The sequence below is a fragment of the Danio rerio genome, chromosome 16, assembly GCF_052040795.2.
Source record: "Danio rerio strain M-AB ecotype USA chromosome 16, GRCz13ab, whole genome shotgun sequence".
Taxonomy (NCBI): domain Eukaryota; kingdom Metazoa; phylum Chordata; class Actinopteri; order Cypriniformes; family Danionidae; genus Danio; species Danio rerio.
In genome coordinates this window covers 23170083-23195066 of record NC_141036.1, presented here as the reverse complement: position 1 = coordinate 23195066, position 24984 = coordinate 23170083, and the positions used below count along the sequence as shown (strand labels likewise).

The 24984-nt window shown below is 35.9% G+C and overlaps 2 protein-coding genes across 3 annotated transcripts in view; both read left to right on the top strand.

Moving 5' to 3' along the window:
• tax1bp1b (Tax1 (human T-cell leukemia virus type I) binding protein 1b) overlaps positions 1-24984 on the top strand; it is a 350945-nt gene that overhangs the window by 196281 nt on the left and 129680 nt on the right. The window lies entirely within an intron of this gene.
• Positions 1-24984, top strand: part of creb5b (cAMP responsive element binding protein 5b) — a 166510-nt gene that overhangs the window by 35329 nt on the left and 106197 nt on the right. The window contains exon 5 of the mRNA XM_087286902.1: positions 7846-8000. Coding sequence (XP_087143028.1) covers positions 7846-8000 — 155 coding nt within the window. The remainder of the gene's footprint in view (positions 1-7845; positions 8001-24984) is intronic.

Below are 24984 nucleotides of genomic sequence, written 5' to 3'. Positions count from 1 at the left end.
TACATAGTTTTTGAGCAAATCTTAATAAGCACATGAGGACAATCTATTAAATGAGACCATTTGAATAAAATATTAGCAAAATTATCATATTTGTTAAACCACTAGCATAACGTGTTAGCCATGAAAAAGTGTTTGTACAACAAAATTCAAGTGGTATAAAACTGATAATAATCAAGCGACCCTTGAATATTTACAAAAATCGAGCTGTAGTAAAAATAGAGCACTTATAGACATATATTTTAACATTTAAATCAGCCACAAAATTAATAGGCATTAGAAAAATGAAAGTAAAACTAATCTTAATGCAGTACTTTAAATGTCGACTAAGTGCCGTGTCATAACCACAAGTGGCTAGACGCGACTGCCCAACAATGATAGTGGTTCAAAAATATATGTTTTGGCGGGCCGAATCTCGTTATATTTTTGACGTCGATTGCAGGCTGGAGGGAGGGCCGCCAGTTTGAGACCCCTGGTTTAATCTCATCTGAAAGACGGCACTCACTGAGCAGTATAGAGTCCCCTTCAACATACTGGGGCGTTAGGATCCACACAGTAAACAGGTTGAGCGTCCCCTTCTGGCCTCACTAATACCACTTCAGGCAGCAACCTAGCTTTCCAATTTGGTCCCCCATCCAGGTACTGACCGAGCGCAGCCATCTTTAGCTTAGACCATGTGAGAGTTACAGAGAGCTGGCTGATGGCTCAATAAATTAAGTTCAAGTTACTTTATCGTTATTTCTATAGCGCTTTTTACAATGTAGATTGTCAAAGCAGCTTAACATAGATGAAGTACAAGTAAATTGAAACTGGTTCAGTCTAGTCTTCATAGTTGAAGTTCAGATTAGTTTTGTTCAGTGTAATGTAGATGTCATTGCTAAAAGCCGAAAAACTAAACACTGAAGTTCTAAATTAAGCCAGCCAGTAGCAACAGTGCAAAGGAACATTGATGAAAGTCATTGTAATTAAATATTACCAAATTTCAACAGCAATGTGCCATCATGAAATTATGTGCGGTAGATATTACCATTTGGTAAAATGAATGGGCTTTTTATAACTTACAATTTATAGAAGTTAAATATGTATTTACGCACTTGGCAAAGCCTTTGAACACAGTTTACAATGTTTTGAAGGTACACATTTCAACAAGCATGTGTTGAACAATTTTTTTTGTGCAGTTATAATGCAATGGTCTACAAATTGAGCTACACTCATCCCACATTTCGACGTAGATTAAAGAGCACAGAGCATTACGTATTTCTTGTGGTAGGGGCACTATTTACAGGGCTAACAGTTTTATTTCAAGAAAAGTTGGTGTGAGTCACACCTCATGATGCACAAGTGCCACTGAATAAACAAACCCATGTTACACAGCTTAAAATAAAATGTGTTTTGGTATGCAATGCTAGCAAAGTATGAGTACCATACTGTTTTACAAATTTGACATTTTGGGCTCTATTTCAACAGTCTAGGTGCAAGTCTAAAGCGTATGGCGCAAAAGCATTAAGGGTGTGTCCGAATCTATTTTTGCTATTTTAATGATAGAAAAATATGCTCTGCACCCTGGCGCATGGTCTAACAGGGTTGTGCTTATTCTCTTAATGAGTTATGGGTGTGTTTTGAGCATAACATGCATCTCATCCCCCATTCCCTTTGAGAGACAGTTGCGTCGCAACATGACACATTTGCTATTTACATTTCTGCTTTGTAAGTGGAAAAACTGAATGCTTCACTAGCAAGAAAACAAATCATCTGCAGCATGAAGATAGAGAACAAGTCTCCTCCATTCTGCCTCTTTACTTTACTTTTACTCTTTACTCCTTTACTTGCATGGATAAGGAAACGGTGTTGTACACACTCCACTGAAGACATCCATTAGCCTACATAATTAATTTTGTTTGTTAAGTGCAAAGATTTGTTTGAAAACTATTTCTAAATTCACATCTAATTTCTAGCAAATGAATAAATAAACAACAATGACGAAGTGTGTTCAAAAACTTATTAACAAGTTATATCCAAACACACATCCTATTCTTGTGCCCCATATGGTGATGCGTACGTTTCCAAAACCTGACAGATGGACAATGTATTATAGAGCCCTTTACAGTAAAAAAGGCAAGTGTGTTTTCAATAATCTGTGTAATTAGTCAAAGATGAACAAGCTGAAAATTTTTAGATTCTTTTAACGCCTCAATATAGCATCATCCATTTGTTGACATGTTCTTACTAGGCACTTTAGATTTGTTTATTTAGTGCATTTTTAATTAGAGATACTCTTTATGTACGTATCTAAACAGTTAGTTAAAATAAAACAAGTAAACAAGTTCAGCTCTTTTCAGCTGTTTTGCTGTTAGGATTTTACTGGTAGCTTAGCAAGATGCTAATCTCAAACTCTGTGTATATAGGTAATATTCTGTGTGTAGCTCACTTAAAGCCTTGGAACTCAAAATATAAAGTACATTTCCTTACCATAAAGAACATTTTTCAAAGTCAAATTTAAAATTGCTAACTAATTGAAGATGTTTTTGAAGCCATGGTGATAATAACCAAACTAATGTGTGTGTTTTTATCATCGCCAAAGTTTGGTAATAATGCAAACAAACATCTTCACCTCTAATGACTATTTTGGCTGGGTTCAGTGACCACCATAGTACTGCCTGCAAGACAGCCATTCTCTAGATAAACTAATGGTGTGCGTTAATCTAGGGAGTTTACACTTGAGGTTTAGGTTTAGTACACCATGCCAAGTCAGCAAGCAGCAGGTTGTAGCAGGACTTTGCTGAGCTCAGGCAAAGACAGGTGAGCTGGAGATATTGCCCAGAGCCTTTCAAAGAATTTAGCTGCGTTTGTCTTAAAATGAAGGTACTAAAATCAAATGTGGAACATGGTTTATCTGTCTAGGATCTTATTTTTCTGATGTTTTTAGTTCAGTTAAATGTCTCTTAGTGGGCTAAAACTATATACAAACTCCTGTTCTTAGTCATAAAATATTATTATCTATAGTTTAATTGTCAAGTCATAGATTGCTGCATGCATGATGTATTGTTGTAGGCCTATGCCCAGAAATGATTTAGCATTATTCCAGCAATTATTCCAAAGAAAACAAATGAAAAAAAAAATCATAGCTGCAGTTTTTAGCCACTCTATACACTCTAATAAAACTGATCAATTGATTTGGTTGAATTGTGTTCCTGACTCCACACGGAGCAAATTATGAAGTTTTGTTTTAGTGATAATCTGTTTTGATGATTATCAGGTGTTGAAGAAAAGCATTATTTCAGTAAAGTTCACCAGATTGCAGTAGTCTTCTCTACAAATGTATTTATGTTCAGTTGATTAGCTCCTCATTAATACAGTGGGCTACAAGTATTGAACAGGATGTTTTTTTTTTTCCTGGGAATGCTTTTTTTTTAGGAGTTGTTGACATGAAGTTGAACCAGATTTGGATAAAATCCCAAACAATACAAATATAAAAAAAATAAAAATATGTTGTGTGTAATAACTATGGAATGACACAAGGAGAAAGCACAGAACTATTAAAATGTATTTAATAATTTACATCAAAGGGTTTTTGTTGATGGAAGCTTAAAGACACCTCTCATGTGGAGAATGAATTTAACAGTAAGCATTTAAGAGTTTTCTTGGCTTCATTTAGGATCATTGTCTTGCTAAATTGTCCAACCTGGTTTTATCTTCATTATTCTGATAATGTAGATGTTGAACTGAATTAGCTAATTTTTATTTACAATGATGAAGGGCAGAGGGTTGCTGAAGAACTAATGAGAGATTTTAGCTGCTGTCAGGGCTTTCACTATCTTTTTACACATTCCTTTCTTCATGTGTTCAATACTTTTTTCCTGTGTCATTTAATTTTATTACACATAACTTAATTTGTTTCCCGGTGATGGGTTGCAGCTGGAAAGGCATCTGCTGTGTAAAACATATGCAGGATAAATTGGTGGTTCATTCCGCTGTTGCAACCCCTGATTAATAAAGGGACTAAGCCGAAAAGAAAATTAATAAATGAATAGAAATATGTTTTTCAGTAAAGTGTTCAATACTTATTTCTCCTATTGTAACAGTTGCTAAAGAGTTGATGTCGCTCGCCCCCACCTTGACTTTTCTTTCGAAATTTAAGTTTTTGCTTTTAAGAAGTAGTCCTTGATGCACATTTCTCTCCTTTGCTTTTCACAGAGACTTACTCTGTCTGCTACAGGAAATGCATGCATAAGCTTGGATCCAGTTTATTCGCACCTAAATGACTAACAAAGTGCAAACCACCAAGCCTCGTTTTTCACACCTCAAGTCTGTGTTTAAGTGGCTTTAACCATAGAGGCTGCTATAAATGAATTTCAATGTGAAATTAAGACTTTGTCTTTTAGTTTTTGTTCCACATTTTTAAAGGTGTGTTCACATTTACCATAACACTAACAAATTTTCACAGGCAAAATCAAGTGGTTAGAATTTTTCACATTTGTGTGAGCACAAATTATTTTATAATATAGTTTACAACAGTTGCAACAGCAGATTCAATTTGTCTGCACAGATATGAAAAACTTCTTAAAGTAAAATCTGTATAGTTGTGCCGCATATATTTGCTACACAAATGAAAAAAGTCAGTGTATACTTTTGCTTGCAAAAAGTTGCACATCTTTAAAGTCTGTGTGAAGCCAACGTTTGAATGGATTTACTACAGTCCAGATATTTTATAAGACACAGCTGTTCAGATGCTTGTTAATGCAAACAGCTAATCAGTCAGTCTGATGCCAGCTAATGAATGCATTTAGGCATGTAGTCATGGCCAAGATGATCTTGTAAACTTTAAACCAAGCATCAGAAATGGGAAGACTTTGAATGTGACATTTTAAGTCTGGTGTTTCTGAGTGTTTTAGAAAAAGCTTTTCAGAGCCCAGGTATGTTTTAATTATGCACCTTAGCTTTCATTTTTTTTGAGAAATGTAAAACACATTGCTCCGGGTACTTTCTTAACACGTTTCAGATGACCAATCCACTAGAGGGCGCTTAAAATGTGTTACCTACTGTACATTTGTTAATTGTTTCAGATAAGCTTCCTTTTTGTACACAGTCATGAGTAGGCAGGGCTTGTCGAACAGATCACCTAGCGAAGCGCTGACCTAAACCCAACCAATAGTGTTTTCCAAACCAAAAATAAAACTGCACTAAAATCACACATGAACAAAAGTTTTTGACGTCACATTGCCTATAATTCATTTTACCCAAAACCTGCACTTAAAGGGCCATGAAACCCCCTCGTTTCAGCAGGGTGTTTTCACACCTCTACTTTGGAAAAAGTCAGAAAAGTGGGCGTGTCCAGCTCTGTTTAGGGGGGAGTGTCGGAGGAACTAAAGTGGGATGGTGTGGGAGTGTCTATTTGTGCACGCGCGAGTTTCAGAGTCAAAATACACACCCACACAGACAGGAGAATGTGATGGTGTTTAACCTACATGGACATCTGTAGTCGAATTATTTGCCAAATTATTAAATGTTGGACTTTAACTGCAGTTTGGCTCTTTCATTCAGGGAATTCATTCATGCCTCTCGCGACAAACGAGATATTTGATTCGAGGAACTGCTGCAAGCGTGTATTTTTCATGCAATGTTTGATACCGCACGGCGAATGAGAGAAAAAAAACTCTGCATTTCCCGGAAACTTAGATGCACACGGCAGGTAGCATCAGTAAGCCGCGTGTGTTATTCCGGTCACAAAATGCGGTGCTAACATTTCTGCACTAAGTGCAATAGTTAACTTAATTCGATACGAACAAACTGAATAAACAAAGAGCACTGGTCGCTCACTTACCAAATCTGTAGAGACAGAACAATCACCAGCAACTAGAGCCGCGTCTTTATGGAGAGAATACTACAAGCAAATCCAGATTTCAGCGTTTGCAGATGAGAACAGCTCTCAGGTAAACAATAATCCTCCTTAGACACGTAAGTTATTGTTGTCGCGCGTCGCGTACACTGTTAATCCACACGTGACTAAGAGCTCTCACAGAGAGAAAATGAAAACGAAACTTAACAGCAGCAAACTATAAAAGCAACACTTCACGCTTGTTTTGCCAACACAACGTGGCGTCTTTGTGATGTAAACACGGTGACAATAATGAATATTAATGAAGTTGCACAATAGAGCGCTGTGATTGGTTTGACCCAAGCCTTACTCATGCATTAATGCATCACACTGTAAGACGTAATAAGACTCACTCTGGCACAGACGCCCAGTCTGTACGCTGGAATACACGCTATTATGTCATGGCCGTGACGCAGCTTCAAAAATTCGTTTCAAACAGGAAGTACAAATTTGCTTGAAATAACGCAAAAACAACCAATTTACACTTTTTAGTGAAATATAGGTGTCCTAATAGTGTTTTTAGCAGTGTGGGACACATATACGACTGTCAACAGCTCAAAAAATGTGTTTTGGTGTTTCGTGACCCTTTAAATATGTGCATTTTTGTGCCTTTCAAGCAAATGTAGGCCGAAGCATGTATTTCCAACAAGCCTGTGTTGGACTTTTGTGCACAACAATCTCTAGAGTTGACAGAAAATGTTCCAAAATAAAATAGAATAAAATGAGGATTTTCTGGTAGAATGGCAACAGAAAAGCAGTTTTTATACAGCTTAAAGTGACATTTAAAGGCTTAACTACCCTAAGTAACTAGGCAGGTTAGGGTTATTAGGCAAGTTATTGTATAATGTGGGCTTGTTGTGTAGACTATTGAAAAAATATATAGATTAAAGGGGCTAATAATTTTTACCTTAAAATTTTTACTTTAAAAGTTTTTAAAAAATTAAAACTGCTTTATTATAGCCGAAATAAAATAAATACGATTTTCTCTAGAAGAAAAAATATTGTCAGACATACTGTGAAAAATTCCTTGCTCTGTTAATCATTATTTGAGAAAAAAAAAATTCTAAGGGGGGCTAATAGTTCTGACTTCACTTCATCTTCACCTTGAAGGAGATGAGCTACAGCAGCAGAAAACCACAGAGGTGCCACATCTGTCAGCTCAGAACAGGAAAGCGAGGCTACAACTCACATAAGATTGCCAAAAATGGATAATGCAACAATGGAAACATTGGCTAGTTTGATTAATCTCATTTTCTGATTTAATGCTTAGATGGTAGGATAACAATTATACATAAACAACATGAAAACATGGTTCCATCCTTCCCAGCCTGGTAGCAGTTTAATGGCTTTTATTATCAATGGGCGGTTGTTTAAACTCCACAGCAAAAGTATTGCGTCAGTAAACATATAAAAAAAGAGAATAGCTGTTTAAAGTGGGTAGAGAAGAAATTTCAACCTAAGAATACAAGAGCACATGAGCTTCAATTTTGATTCAATCTTGACTTTAAGGAATAGGAATACATTAGTTGGAGCTTAACTTGGATTTTAATTTATATATTTACTCCTTTAGGGCGAAGCAGTGCTGGAGTAGGTAGTGCTGTCGCCTCACAGAAAGAAGGTCGCTGGGTCACTTGTTCGACCCTAGGCTCTGTTGGCATTACTGTGTGGAGTTTGCATGTTCTCCCTGCGTTCGCGTGGGTTTCCTCCTGGTGCTCCGGTTTTCAAAGACATGTGGTACAGGTGAATTGGGTAGGCTAAATTGTCCATAGTGTATGGGTGTGTGTGTGTGTGTGTGGATGTTTCCCAGAGATGGGTTGCGGCTGAAAGGGCATGTGCTGCGTAAAAACTTGCTGGATAAGATGGCGGTTCACTCCACTGTGGTGACCCAGGATTAATAAAGGGACTAAGCCGACAAGAAAATGAATGAATTTACTCCTTTAATGGTGTTCACTCTTCTCTCATATTCTGAACAGAATATCACTCTTCATGGGCAGGGAGGCCCTAACCAGCACCAGCAGGCCCACTCAAGAATGACCAACCATGACAGTATAGTGATCCAGCAGGCATTGCCCTCACCACAGTCAAGCTCAGTCATCACTCAAGCCCCTTCCACCAACAGACAGATTGGGTAAGTTGACTGTCCTCTTATAACGGGAGCTGTGTTGACAAATACAGAGCTATTTGCATGTCATCAGTGTAGCATTTACTAGAGTAAAGCTAGCACTTTGATATTAGTCCAAGGTCTTTGCTGCTGGTAGAATACAATGGTCAGCTTACACAAGGTGGGGAACTGTGATTTTGTTTTTCAAAAGTCAGAGTTTGGCTCTATGGGCCTTATCATACAATTGACACAATATAGCACCAGATATGATGCAAGTCTTTTTCGCTAGTTTCAGCCTGACACAGTTATCATTTTCATGTCTTTTGCCATGTTGTTTAAATAGTAAATGAAAATGAGGTTTGTTCAGGTGCATTGTTGGCGAATTGCTACTTTGAGGCTGTTGAAATAGAATGCGTCATTGAATAAATGAAACCTAAAATCAATGGCGCAATATTTTTTGTTATTGATTTAAAGGTGACATAGAACGCACTGATGCAAAATATTAAATTACTTTTTGAAATCAAAAGCTATGTTGCTTAGGTAAGTGCAATCATTTCCTATTAGTTCAATTCAATTCATCCTTATTTGTATCGTGCTTTTACAATGAAGATGTAGATTTTACAATGTTGGCATTAAGAAATTACTCTAGAAATTTGCCTTAATATGAAATGATCAGTATTGACTAAAGGGTTGTGAATATTAATGAGCTCTGATCTGCTGCTCAAGCAGCTAGGTACATAAAGTTTGGGCTCATTTTTTTATTTTTTATTTGATTTGATAATTTCAATAAAATTATTCTGTTCATCATGGTGACATTTAAATGTTAAAAAGTTAAATTGTTAAATATTTAGTAAATATTTATTTATTACTTATTGTATGTAGTTTCAAATGAAAATATGATTCCAGCCATTATTGCATTTATTACTATTACATAAATACTACTACTTCTACTACTACTACTACTACTACTACTACTACTACTACTACTACTACTACTACTACTACTAATAATAAAAAGAAGTATTAGAGTGATTTCTGAAGGATCCTTTGAATCTGAAGACTGGAGTAATGAAGCTGAAAATTAATCTTTAAAATCACTAAAATAAATTATTAAATTAAATTACAAACTACTTTTGAACAATTATTTTATAGTGCAATAAAATCTCACAATTTTACAATTTATACTGTATATCTGATGAAATAAACACAACATTGGTGAGCTGGATAAGCTTATTCTAAAACATTTAAAACTCATACTGTCCCCAAACTTTTGACCGGTAGTGTATATACAAATTTTCCTTTTGTGTCACCATTAAAGAGCTTATTACAGACACAGAGATGCACAGCAGCACACAAACATGCCAGATATTAAAAGTTAAAGGATTACAATGTAATCCAGCTTGTCTCATAGGTCATCTGTTCGCAAGCTTTAAACTCAGTTTTCTTTATGGTGAAATGAGCGTCTTTGCACTTGCAAAATTCCACAATGTAAATTACAAATCCACAGTGGCATGAGCAAATCTTGCTTTCAAAGGTCATGGGTGAGATGAAAGTGTGTTTTTATCAGGTCCAAAGCACACTTATGACTCATTAAGCGAACCGGGAAAACACTTTTAGTCCATATGTCTTATCCTATCATTAAAGTGGATTTGCACACACCTGCACAATGCGATTCAGACCGTGCACTTAAATGGCTAAAATAGAAACATAGGCTCATTCTGAAAAGGTGGCCTTATATACATTTCTGGAGATCAAGAATTATAGCCAAAAGTACGTATGGCTGCATTTCATTTTTTAAATGAACCCTATAGGGCGGTAAGATGCCGTGCCTTTTCGTGCTTACCAGCTGAACGCTTACCTCTGTATAGATGGCTTTCTCACTTTTACCAGTTTGTCCAGTTAGCTCACTATGTACGTTAGCGGACTTCAGATGCAGAGAGGAGTTGACCACAACAACAGAAGCCAAAAAATAAAATAAACAGTTAAATAACTGGGGGGAAATGTGGTGAAACGTAAAAGTCAGACGAGGGCTTTTCTTTTCTTAATTGCTTTTAAAATTTGTCGGTTGGCTTTAGGTACGTAAGTGGGTGGACAGGTCAATCTGTGCTTTTGAAAATACTATTGGTTGTTAATCAGTCAGTCAGTCAGTCAGTCAGTGACCTTAGGTGGGTTTACATAAGAACATCAGGCGTGAATGGCACTCATGAGAGAAATTTGAGGAAACATATCTCCTGGGACGTATTTGAAACTCTCCAGAAATGTATATAGAGGTATGTTTACAAAAGGAAAATAGGGCCCTAAGAGTTAGTGCGTCCTTTTGTGTGCACAGCATTGGACAATAGCTGGATTCTTGGATCTTAGATCCAAGTTTTTATTCATACAACTTTATTCATTGCTCTTCATAAAAGTTTAACATGTTTTTATAAATTATGTATGTAAAAGGTGATGACATATCATAAAGGGAAGATCAGTTAAAAATGAAAATCTTATCATTGTTTAATTACGTCATGTTGTTCCAGTCCTGTCTCTATGAAATGACTATAAATCTAATTTCAGACTGCACGACTAGATGGGGTCAAAGTGAAAAGCTGGCCTCATTGAGGTTTTGCACTTCACACATCCAGAGTTTCATTTGCATATCTTAAGACTCACACACTTATATCCAAATTTTATTTTTATCAGACTTGTGACTTTTTTTCTGCTAGCTGTGAACTAAAATAGTACTATAGTCTTACTATTACTGACAGTTGGATGGGCAGTTTGGAAAAGGCAGTGTTTTAAAACTGCTATAATTTTTGGTCACACTTTATATTGATGGTTCTTGTGTTGAATGTAAGTTACATTGCATCTACATGCCAATTAATTGTTCATTAGTTATATGCAAGTTTTTCTTTTACAACTATTTTTTTTAGTTTTCTAGTGCAACAGTATCTCCAGCAGAAATAAACCCTCCATATCAAAAGCTATGGTCAGTCCATGATTTATCAAACATTTTGAAACCCAATCACTAATAAACCAACATCCAATAGACCTAAACAGTGCAGTGGTTTACCTTATATCCAGACAAAAGAAAGATATTAAAAGATGCCTTTTCAAGTTACAAAGACGTCTGTGTTTTTGAAACTAATGAAGATAGCAGAAGTCAATGATTTAGTTTAATTACTTACTTAATTAATTACTTAATTACTTAGCCTTAGCACATGTTTACTGTGCCAAAATATTTTAAATGTTTATTCATTTTCTTTTCGGCTTAGTCTCTTTATTAATCTGCGGTCGACACAGCGGAATGAACTGCAAACTTATCCAGCACATGTTTTACGTAGTGTATGCCCTTTCTAGCCGTAACCCATTACTGGAAAACACCCATACACACTGATTCATACACATCCACTACGGACAATTTAGCCCACCCAATTCACCTATAACACGTCTTTGGACTTGTGGTGGAAACCAGAGCACCCGGAGGAAACCCATGTGAACACGGGGAGAACAAGCAAACCCCACACTTGACCTTTTAGCTGTAAGGCGAACATGCTATACACTACGCCACCGTGCAGCCCTTATTTGAAATGTTTCTTAAAATAATGTATATTATGTTTATTGGGGAATTTTATTTTTTATTTTTTTTACCCAGACATTTAAAAAGATTCGTTTTTAGATCAGTAATTCCAATACCGTGAAACTGTGTTTTAATATTTTTTTTATCCAAGGTTATTATACTATTAGAATTTTAAACTGGCCCATGCCTACTCACAGTAATGCATTTATATCTCACAATTCCATTTTCCATTTAAAATTTCCTACAATTCTGAGATGCAACTAATTTTACAACTTCTGAGAAAAATGTAAAATAAACATCAGACAAATCAACAAACAATAATAATGAAACAATTCTTACAATAATAGTAAACACTTGAAATCAGCAAAATATTCTTTTTGGGCAAGTTCTCTATGTCCAGCAGTTATGAAAAGTAACTAATTACAAATCCTCAAATCACTGTAATTGAGTAGTTTTTCTCAGGAATTGTAATGTACTAAGTAGTTTTATAAATGTAAACTTTTACTTTCCCTTGAGTACATTTCAAGTGCTGTATCTGTACTTTTATTAAATTACTTTCCTTCAACCTGCAGTCACTACTTTATTTTTTCTTGTCCATGGGGAATTAGAAAAATCAGTCCTGTGATTCCTGTCCAATCAAATCACGCATAGAAGGAAAATCGCATCATAAGGAACTACATCAAGACGTGCACTTTACATTGCAGCAAACTGTTTGGAAGCATTGAAAATGTCCAAAAGATGTCCAAAATCTTTAAACGCAATGACCCAGAGATGCATGTCACTGATGACAAAATGACGGATGTTTACTGTATGATGACCGAAATGGCTTTGAACACCCAGCAGGCACAGGATGTCAACATGGCATCAGACTGATGTTGTACCCTAACATCTGGGGGAGGTTGCATTTTGTTTGGAAATGAAAATCAGGTTGACGACAGAACTCAACTTCGGGTCAACGTCAATGTTCAACCTAAAACCAACCAAATATCAACGTCTAATGATGTTACAGCTTAACATTATGTGGATGTTACCACTATGACATCTATCAGATGTTGGATTTTGGTTGCTATACCTAATGAATAAATGTCAGTATTTGACAACAATCAGACATTGGTTTAAGATGTAGGTTTGACGTTGAATTTTGGTCACTTTCTAACAAGATAAAATTGAATCCAAATATCAACGTCATTTGGCATCATTATTGGACATCAAAATAACGTTGTCCTTAGATGCTTGCTAGACATTGAGTTTTTGTCACCTAGGTTGTTTTGGTTACAACCTAAATCTCATCTAATTTAGCGTCTTATGATGTTGTGTGCCTTATGGACAATAATTAAATGCACTACAGAATTTTACGTTTACACACACATGCACAAATTACATGTAAACGCATGAGCTTTTAACAGTGTAATACTATTCACTATTCTTCTTTTGGATGCTTTGAAAGGGCTACTTTTACTCATACTTTGAGTAATATTTACAACAGATACTTTTACTCTACTTGCACTACATTTTTAGGCAAGTAATTGTATTTTTACTTGAGTAACAATTTTCAGTACTCTTTCCACCACTGATGTCCAGGGAAGATTTAAACACTCTTTGGATGTTTCGTGCATTGCATGTGTTTGTGAATCTTTCCAGTTGTCCCTGCAGTGACTCTCTGTGTCGTGTAGCCAGCTCGGGTGTGTCCTACAGTGATGACATCAGTAGTGCAGCTCTGGTGGGGATATCAGTTTTTTGGGATGACCCCCTCTTGCGCAAACACATTCCACTGTTGACCCGTCTTTCTTTTTTCCCCTAACAGTCTTATTCAATTTTTTTTTCAAAATTTCTCTTTGTTGCGTCAGTATGCTGCCTGTCTTCAGTTTAATCACTACCTGAAAAACACTCTCAAACACATAATGGCCCACAGCGAGAAGACATTATCATTTTCTGCAGTTGTGGAGATTTTAGGACGAAGATTAGAGGGTCAGTCCTGCAGCTGACTCCAAAACCACAATTTTATTGTGTGGTACACTAGACTTTCAGAAATAAGATTTTCATAATGAAAACTGTCACTTAGCTTGGATATTTATTCACATGTCTATTGTTTGAAGAAATGAGAGTGTGAAAAAACCTTGGCTGAAACATTTGTTGTATCGAGAAAAAAAAAAAAAGGAATAGCTAGAAAACAGTTGTCAGTCATTCCATTTTAGCTTCCTGCACATACACTCCCTGACAAAAGTTTTGTTGTCGATCCCAGTTGTAATAGCAACAAAATAATAACTTGACTTCTAGTTGATCATTTGGAAAAGTGGCAGAATGTAGATATTTCCTAAGGATTCATTTGTTGAACTGCATGTCAGTCATCACAAATACTGCAGAAAACCTATTGGAACCTGAATGGATTCTCATAGAAATCAGTTAAGTTTGGTGAAGGAGACTCATGGTTTGGGGTTACATTTAGTATGAAGTGATCTGCAACATAGTGGATGGCAACATAAAAAGCCTGAGGTATCAAGACATTTGTGCTGCTCATTACATGGGATATCACAGGAGAGAGCAAATTCTTCAGCTGGATTGCGCTGCTTCTCATACTTCAGCCTTTACATCAAAGTTCCTTAAATCAAATAAGGTAAAGGATTGGCCAGCCCAGTCTCCTAAAATCAACAGTATTGAGCATTTCTGGGGTTAGTTGTAAGAGGAGGAATTGAAAATGAATTCTTGCAAGAATGCTTTCTTTGCCATTCCAGGTGATTTTATTTAAACGTTATTTGAGTCATTGCAGAGATGTATGGATGCAGTCCTCAAGCTAATGGGAATCATACACAATATTAATTCTTTGTCCACTGCACCATGACTTTATATTCTATACTGTGCATAGTTTCTGTTAAGTGACAAGATTTTTGTCTAAGCAAAGACAGACCTTACTGTAACAAGTCTAAGTTTTTTCCCCCTTCAAACTCACTCACCCGTGGGGAGCACAATCATCACATTTACAGTTGTGAAGAATATATGTGTTGTTGACATCAGTGGTCATTAATACACTCTTGATTTAAAATCTGTGTTAACTCAAATTAAAACGTTTTTTTTATAAATGCCAATGGTGAGACAGGATAGGGAGTAGGACTGTCTACATTGGACATTGTGTGAATATTGGATGGAAGACCTGCCAGTCAAGTTGACAGTGCATTTGTTTTGGTAAAGGGATGGAATTACAGTCAAAGAAAGAGAGAGAGAGAGGGATTAGAGAGTAGTTAGTTCTCCTTTCTTTCCTGCATTAACTTGTCTTATTCTTAGATATGCAAAGTTAAGAGCTAGTAAATAAGTTATAGAACTGCACTGATGTTCATGTGTAAGTCTGAAACCTGAGTTTCTCTTGGTTTGCACACTATCTCCACAATACTTAGGCAACAACTGTTTCTGCGAGGTTAGAGGCTATAATGCTGAACGTTGCTACAGTCTGAATGCTCTGCTGTGTTTCAGATCTGTAGAAATGGCAGAGAAATATAAATTCATGCTGAGCATATGTCTGTAGTAATATCATGTCAAAAAATCCAAATGAGATGAAAGAAACTAAAAACTTTAATGCTTTATAAAAATGTACTCTGCACTTTTTATTTCATACTCCCATAAGTATTTAGTTTATTTAGCTTGTTGTTTTATAAATTTTTATTAATTAATTTAAAGTTATTGTAAATTTAATTATTAGTGTCATTTATTTATTTTATTTTTGGCTTAGTCCCTTTATTAATCCGGTACCCTACAGCGGAATGAACCGCCAACTTATCCAGCACATGTTTTACGCATCGGATGCCCTTCCAGCTGCAACCTATCTCTGGGAAACATTCATACACGCTCATTTACACTCATACACTACGGACAATTTAGCCTACCCAATTCACCTGTATCGCATGTCTTTGGATTGTGGAGGAAACCGGAGTACTCGAAGGAAATCCACGCGAACGCAGGGAGAACATGCAAACTCCACACAGAAACGCCAACTGACAAGCCTAAACGCCCACTGACAAACTAAAAGGGGCAAGCCATTTCCAGTCCTACGGCAAAAGCAGCCCGGGATAACATGGCTATTATGTCTGATTCTAATTCCGAAGCCTTGCTAACAACCGGATCGTCATAAGAGCATGTTAACCCGCCTTCCAATGCAGCGATAGACATCTGGTCCATCCTCAGGCCTGTCAGTGCGCTAAATAACTTGCAGAGAGCAACAGGGGTGCTCTCACCATAATGCTAGAGTATGCCGCGACCTCAGCTGCACAACAGTCAAGCCCTCGCAGTGAGGGCAAGAACTGTCCACGAGCACCGCCTCATCATGTGATGCAATACTCGTGCCTGTCATCTGGGGCTAGAAAACCACCGCATCCAGAAAAGCACGGCCAGGACGACATCTTTAAAATTTTGCGCGGCTTGGTTGTAATGCTCTCTTATGGGATCTGCTCTTATAGAGAAAACTGCTCTTTTAAACACCAGTGTAACACAGGGGACAGGAAAGGAGCCCAGTTCGACCGTCGCAGTTATGTTTTCGCCCACACTAGTGAAGAAACTGGTTTCTTTAAGAAATCCGGATGCAGATAGGAGCGCTTCAGTCTTATTGAGAGCAAAGAAGCAAAGAATCTGATGCTCTCTCTGCAAACACCAGCTGATATACTTCCTTAATGACTAATCGCTGACACCTGCAGAGTCGAGTTATGCCAACTCATTTGGCATTCATTGACCCTTTTTCTTTCTCTTCAAAGTGACTGGTCATCTAGCGATCTCCCGTAGTCTGTTACTAGACGCACATTGTAGTTCTATCGAGTAATAACAATCGAATCGGCTGTGATAATGACATTTGTGTTGTTCACAATATTTTTGACTGCCATAGAATATTTATTTTGTGTGACGTAAACATGTGAACAAACCAAAAAAATAAATAAAATAAATTCAAGCATTTTTATTCAGTAACTAGTTCCATTGGTTTGTTTTTTTAATACAATTTCTCTCTTAAAAATTTTTGAATCTTTCTTTCTTGAGATGGTGAAATCTTGTTTCCAACTAAAATTAAATGAAAATGTTTGTACAATTAGTTGGATTTGTAGTTTATAGTCAACTTTAGCTATTCTGAATGTGAATGTTCAGAGCTTAATAACTCTTAAATTAAAATCTGTAATTATTTTTTTCTTTTGCTTTTAAGCTCAAGTATATTTTAGATCTTTTAAAGTGCCTTCAAGCTCAAACAAGAACTTTAGTTCTCACAATATTTCATAAATTTGTATTTTAACAGGAATTAAGTTTAACCCAATCACAATTTGCATAAATGCTCTGTAAAAACAAGATTCACTATTAATTAATTCCTAATATACTCTAAAACCTACAGTTGGAGTCAGAAATGTTATCCCCACTTTATTTATTTTTTTTATATTTTAAATATTTTCACAAGTGATGTTTACCAGTGCAAGGAAATTTTCGTAGTATGTCTGGTAATATTTTTTCTTCTGGAGAAAGTCTTATTTGTTTTATTTCAGCTAGGATAAAAACAGTTTTTGATTTTTAAAAAAAATATTTTAAGGTCAAAAATATTAGCCCCTTTAAGCTATATATATTTTTTGATAGTCTACAGAGCAAACCATCGTTATACAATAACTTGCCTAATTCCCCTTACCTGCCTAGTTTAACTAATTAACCTAGTTAAGCCTTCAAATGTTACTTTAAGCTGAATAAAAAATAAAATATTATTTAATGTCATCATGGCAAAGATAAAAATAAATCAGTTATTAGAGATGAGTTATTAAAACTATTATGTTTAGAAATGTGTTGAAAAAATCTTCTCTCCGTTAAGTAGAAATTGGGGAAAAAAATAAACAGAAAGGCTAATAATTCTGCTTCAACTGTATATCATTTATGTCCATTGAAAACAGCGACTCTGTAGGACTCCACAAGTGTGAGAGTGATTGTTTTGTTATGGGGAATTTGGAGGTCAGGGGTGAGCCTATGGAAGCGTGTATCAGTGTGTATGGAAATGTCCACCTCAGCAGGAAAAAAAAGGCTTTCAATCCCCTCCGCACAGAAACTCCACTTCCCGCAGGAAGCCATCGAGGCCGCTTAGTGCCTTTGTCTACAAGCTGTTTAATCTTCACTTCCTGCTGCTCTGAATCGAAGAATCATAGTCTTTTAACTAAAAAGGCGTGAAGGATCCAATACTGACGTCTAAGATTTAGAAATACTTGCCTCTTGTGAAATATAATGTCTAAATATCACACTGTTCCTAGAAAATGGGGTGAATCATAAATTTGGCATCAAAATGATGACGGGTTTACGTCAGAGTAGCTGGAATGTTACTAATTTCTGTTAATAATGACACTGTTCTGTCAATGAGGAAAGGCTCTATTAAGGGACTGTTGTATAAATGCCAAATGAGCTTCATTCATCAAATAACTTTTAACTCTGAAAAGTTTGAAAAAAATGAGTCTTATGAACATTTTTAATAGTTTAAAGTGATATTTTGTCTGTGTTGGTGTTGTATATTATGGTACAAAAACCTTGTAATAAACTGCCTGCACAAAAATACTTGTTTCTCAATATATTATTTCTTAAAAATTATATTATTTCAAGCTACTAAAGTGTCACTAAAAGTTCCTTTGTTAAACGGTAGAGTTTACTTTCTACATCAAACGTCAACAAAGCAGAGATCAAGGTCCCATGATGCAATTCACATCCGTAAATAGATGGAAACACTTGTGAATCACAGAGTACAGAAACTGTTAATTATCAGATTTTACTACTATTGATGTAATGATTTTTATATTGTACAAATAATATATTCTATGCTTTATTCAAAACCTACCCCTTAACCCAACCATCACACAAAACATTTTTACATTTTCAAAAGACTTACTTGTGTGATTTACCATCATGCTTTCTTGTTGTTGAGGATTAAAATATTTCCCCACAAGAATAGTTTGTTAATATTACTGTAAACATGAGTTTTTATTTATTTATTTATTTTTTTGTTTTTTTTTGGTCCACATTAGACAGTCCTAAAAGTATTTTCAATTCTGTTAGCGAAGTGTTTAATCAGTCTTCAATGTGTGTATCAGTTTGTTATATCAGGCTGTCATTTAATATACTGATACTCTTACCAATGACACAGATCCATTGAACTGATAACTGACTATATGCAACAGACTATACAAAACAACTGTTTTTATTTATTAATTATTTTATCTGAGAAGTGACTTTTTATGCGTGCACTGTAAATTTTATCTTTTGCTGTTGCTGCGCTCTCTTCCATGTTGAAACTATGTTTGTCTGCTGTTGGAGTAATACAGAGTTGTACATCTCCTATTGAATAGGATAACAAGTCATTTTCATTGCCCCACTATGTTTGCTGAAGAGCTTTGGAGGCTTGGAATCAATTAAGATTGGCTTTCCTTGAGTCTGCCTGCTTAACAGGGCTCAGTCAGGGGCCCACAGCTGTGAAACCCAAGGACCCTCAACCCCCAACTTTTCCTGTCATTCTTCCAGTGTTACTTTACTTTTTTCCCCTTTCTTCACATCAGCCTGGTGAAAAAGCCTGGCATGTTTTGTTTTTAAATGCTAATGGATGCTATCATGCTAGAAGCGGAGGCTAACATTTTGTTGTGATTTGTCACAACCCTAATCCTAAGTGAGATTTTTTATTAAAACAAACTAAAATATCTAACAATGTCATAAGAAAAAAATTATATTTTTCCTCTAATTTATTAATTTGTTCATCCTGGAATCGAGGATTAAGAAATCTGACTGGTATTTAAAGTTGGTCTCAGAAGCTTTTTTTTCTGATACACATAAAAAAGGAAAAGACAAAAAACAAATACAAAAGTAAACTTTTGGTCCAAAAAAAAAAGAAAAGAGAAGAAAAGAGCGGTGCCATGGTGACGTAGTGGGAAGCACCATCGCCCCACAGCAATAAAGTAGCTGGTTCGAGCCCAGGCTGGGTTATTTGCCATTTCTGTGTGGAGTTTGCATGTTCTGTGTTGGTGCGGGTTTCCTCTGGGTGCTCCGGTTTCCCCCACAGTCCAAAAACATGGTATAGGTGAATTAAATAAGCTAAATTGTCCGTAGTCCATCTGTGTAAATGCAAGAGTGTATGGGTGTTTCCCAGTGATGGGTTGCAGATGGAAGGGCATCCGCTGTGTAAAACATAAGCTGGATAAGTTGGTGGTTCATTTCACTTTGGTGACCCCTGATTAATAAAGGGACTAAGCTGAAAAGAAAATGAATGAATGAATGAATGAATGAATGAATGAATGAATGAATGAATGAATGAATGAAAAAGAAAAGAACAGAAAAAAATGCTTTTGCTTACCCTACTGGCAAATTATATTGCTTGTCTCAAGTAATTTTGACTTCTTATTTCTAAAAACAAGGCAAAAGGTGCATTCGAAACACCTCGCAGAAGCGGTAATTCATTTTTTGTAACTTGATGCAAAGATCATGTAATACATTCATAAATGCATATAAATGTTTATATGCTTTTTAAAAAATGTAAATATAAAAATTTTTCAAGGATTTAAGATACTTTTGAAAAGAGTCCATTGATAAAATATGAAATAAGTTTAAATCAAGCATGTCTCATGCTGCAAAATTCAATTTATATGACTTTACTTTGTGGAGGAATGAAAACAGACTTCTGGAAGGGGTTGGCATATGATGCAATAATCCTTTTATCTTGATTGTTGTTTTTATAATTGTAGTCGAGGCCAAAATCAAAATTACATTTTGATTAATTACACACCCTTAATTACTATTATAGTGGACTTGTGACGTGAAGTGACTTACGCTTTGCTTTGAAATGTAGCTCTTTATATCCACGACTCACTCCAGTCTTGCATAGCAAACCTGACTGGAAAATTTCCTAGTAGTTTTGGTTTTGCGAACATCCAAACAGCCATTGCAACTTCTCACTTGACAGCCAATCACAATGTCCATATGTGTTTGGGAGAGGTTGAACTCGAGTAGAGAACAGGATTTAACCCTTTCTTTACATATAGATTGATGACAGAGCACTATTTTGGAGGCAATTCAATTATTGGTGTGGGACATGCCAATTCTACACCCTTGGCTGAACTATTCCTTTAAACTTGGTCAATATACAATTGAAGTATATTATACAATATACAGTCATTATTAGTCCCTTGTAAATTTACCGGAATTTATAAAAATTTTTTAACTGATATATTTTAACAAATTTCTAAACTCTAATAACTGATTTCTTTTATCTTTGCGATGATGACAGTGCATAATATTTTACTAGATATTTTTAAAGGTACTAGTATTCAGACTACAGTGCAATTTAAAGGCTTATCTAGGTTAATTAGTTAATTATTATTAGGCAAATCATTGAATAGCGATGGATTGTTTTATAGACATTTGAAAGAAAATATAGCTTACAGGGAATATTAATTTTAACCTAAAAATGTTTTTAAAAAAATTAAAACTGCTTTTATTCTTGCCAAAATAAAGTTAGACTTTCTACAGAAGAAAAAAATATTATAGGAAATACTGTGAAAAAAATCCTTGCTCTGTTAAACATCATTTGGGAAATATCTAAAAAAGAAAAGAAAAGAAAAATCACAGAAGGGCTAATCATTTTGACTTCAGATTTACCAGTAAGAGACACTAGTACTTTTTGCATGTGTTTGCTTGTTCACAAGGTGAAAACCAGCATCAAACCAGCTCTGTTCAGAATAGAATACAGTCCCTTGGAGAGGTAGGAGGTCGTTTGGAAACCCTATAAGTGAGGTAACCTGACAAAAAGTTAAAAGAGCCTTCTCGACAACAAAAAAAAAAGGAAAAAAAAAGAAAAGAAATTTCAAAAGACGAAGTACAGAGAATCCGAGTGTCATGGCTGTTCAAAAGGAGAAAGGGTGATCCAAATGAATTGAATGCTGGCTGTGTGTGAATTACTAACATCTGTTCCTGAGTCATGTCAATGTTAAATGTGTTAGACATAGTCATCGGCTTGAGGTAAAACATTGTGAGGGGGTTCAATCTCTTTAAACGTGTGATAAGAGAGTCCAGGGGTTGGAGAACATTAGTTGGTGAATGCTAAATGTAAGCTTTTAGTGATTGAAGCAATTTTAGAATGCTTAAAATGTTTAAAGTGCAAAAATATTTAACAGCTAAGAAGAAAAAAAACATACTAAACTAATGATCAAATCAACACTGTAAACATAATGACTGAAATCCAATACAACAAATATTTTTAGTTGTTTTAACTCATTTTGATGACTTAATCAGATTTCAACAAAATTTTTCATGTTATACAAAATTTTACTCAATATTTCATGTCAGTTTGATAGATGTTGAGATGACTAGAAAAGTTAATTTCATTCAACACCGAAAAAACAGTTTACAGTGTAATATTTATTTATGTATTTGTTTAAGTTTAAAGCCGCGGTCATAGTAGAGTTTGTGCGTGCGTAATTCTGTTGTACGGCACTGCAAAAAAGGGCAAGATTAAACAAGATGATCAGACATTGAAAAAGTGCATGTTTCAAATTTCAAACATAAATTCAAGTTTCAAAGAGTTCACCAAGCTTGAGCTTTCTAACACAGCGAACTGTGAAACTTGCGTTTCCCGTTCAACGCATTCGCAAGCGTATGAATAGAGGTCTATGGGGAGAAAATTGAAGTGTGCCTGGATCTGAAGTCAGGTTTGGGACAACTGAAGACACTTCAGTATCCTAAAGATTTTTTTTTTTGTGTAAAATCTGTGTAACTAGTTGCTAAACAATAATTAGTTGAAGCAGTTTGAATGTTTTAAAAGTGCTCCTGCAACAGCTGACATACACTCACCAGCCACTTTATTAGGTACACCTTTCCGAACCTTGAGGTGGATGAGCTACAGCAGCAGAAGACCACACCGGGTGCCACTCCGGTTAGCTAAGAACAAGAAACTGAGGCTACAATTCACACTAGCTCACCAAAATTGAACAATAGAAGATTGGAAAAACGTTGCCTGGTCTGATGAGTCTCGATTTCTGCTGCACCATTCGGATGGTAGGGTCAGAATTTGCATCAACAACATGAAAGCATGGATCCATCAGGCCTTGTATCAGCAGTTCATGCTGGGGGGTGGTGTAATGGTGTGGGGGATATTTTCTTGGCACACTTTGGTCCCATTAGTACCAGTTGAGCATCGTGTCAACACCACAGCCTACCTGAGTGTTGTTGCTGACCATGTCCATCCCTTTATGACCACAGTGTATCCATCTTCTGATGGCTACTTCCAGCAGGAAACCACACCATGTTATAAAATGTAAATCATCTCAAACTGGTTTCTTGAATATGACAATGAGTTCACTGTACTCAAATGGCCTCCACAGTCACCAGTTCCTTAATCCAATAGAGCACGTTGGAATGTGGTGGAACGGGAGATTCAGATCATGGATGTGCAGCCGACAAATCTGCGGCAACTGCCTGATGCTATTATGTCAGTACGGAGCAAAATCTCTGAGGAATATTTTCAGTACCTTCTTGAGCCTATGCCACAAAGGATTAAGGCAGTTCTGAAGGTAAAAGTTGGTCCAACCTGGTACTAGTAAGGTGTATCTAATATAGTGGCCGGTGTGTGTAATATATACAAAATGGCAAGGAAAGTTGTTTGGGCCGTATAAATATCATCAGGAACAGATCACCGTAATTTTCTGTGTGGCATCTAGTCAAACACTCATAGTTGATATCAACACAAATTCCCAACACAGCATTAACCAGTATATAACCAGCATGCAAACATTAGCATGCCACAAAAATGTTAGGGGTTTATTTAATTTTGGACAGCAGTGCTCTGACCTGCATTGTGAGGTATAAGGCCTTATAGACAGGTGTGTGGCTTTCCTAATCTAGTCCGATCAGTATAATCAAACACGGTTGGGCTCAAATCAAGGTGTAGAACCATCTCAAGGATGATCAGAAGAAAGGTACTATATAATTAAATATAAATTAAATATATGAGTGTCACAGCAAAGGGTCTGAATTCTTAGGACCATGTGATATTTCAGTTTTTCCTTTTTAAGAAATCTGCAAAAATGTCAACAATTCTATGTTTTTCTGTCAAAATGAGGTGCTGTGTGTACATTAATGAGGTAAAAAATGAAATTAAATAATTTTAGCGGGTCTAAATACTATACCCACTATAAATAAAAGAGAAGTCTAGAAATGTAGATAGACAGACAGACAGACAGACACAGACAGACAGACAGACAGACAGACAGACAGACAGACAGACAGACAGACAGACAGACAGACAGACAGACAGACAGACAGACAGACAGACAGACAGACAGACAGACAGACAGACAGACAGACAGACAGATAGATAGATAGATAGATAGATAGATAGATAGATAGATAGATAGATAGATAGATAGATAGATAGATAGATAGATAGATAGATAGATTACTGCTTGCATATTTAAAAATGACTCCTGACTTCACTACAGTATCTTTGCAGTTTGTGTGTGTGTCTTTTTCACACCTCTAAACATAAGGGGACTGGTTTTGACACCCTGAAAGAACAGGAAGATTGTGAGGTATTTTGGTGGTTCAAAAGGAAGCGGTGCAGAGCAGCACAACAGCTTGAGATGAAGAGACTCCTGATGATAACCTGTTCCCACCGTTAGTGAGCATCTAGTCACTTTAAACAACTTTTCGAAAGTTTTGTGTACAGGTGTGAAGCTTAACTACATTCCCAGGCTTGGTTCTTCTGCTTTTTTAGCGTTGTCCTCTGACCCAAATGTTCTTTGACCTTTGGCATAACAGCAGCAACTGTGAAAATAATTTACTTGGGTATAACTCAAAAAAAAAAGACAGCGTTCTTGAAAATAGCCTCAACAAGTCGTATCTTTTAACTATTTCTATTTTACTATTTTAAATCTGATGACTTCTCAGTTCCCTCTGTATGATGGGATAACATTTTCTTCTGACTATTGCTTGTTTTTGTAAAATTGAGAATTACGACATTCAATCTCGCCTGACGTGCTGAATGTGACTTTATTTTACCCCATTTCAAAGTATTTTATATTTTACTGCAGTTATGATTTAAACAGCTTTATCATTCATTAACTCATTCATTTTCTTTTCGGCTTAGTCCCTTTATTAATCAGGGGTCACTACAGCGAAAATGAAACGCGAACTTATCCAGCATATGTTTTACAGAGAGAATGCCCTCCATCTGCAACCCATCACTGGAAAACATTATGTTTACGTATATATGTCTAATATCATAATGTGCATTTGTATATTTATTTCATATAGTGCTGATATATCTCACAGTTGTGACTTTATTTACATCCACGTTTAATGATATTATCGCTCATATAAGTTTGCAGTGGGTATGTCAAAAAAAAAAAGATTGTTTTCAAACAAACAAACGGTATGTTTATTTTTATATCTATATATTTTTAGGTACAAATAACAGCCTGATGTAGA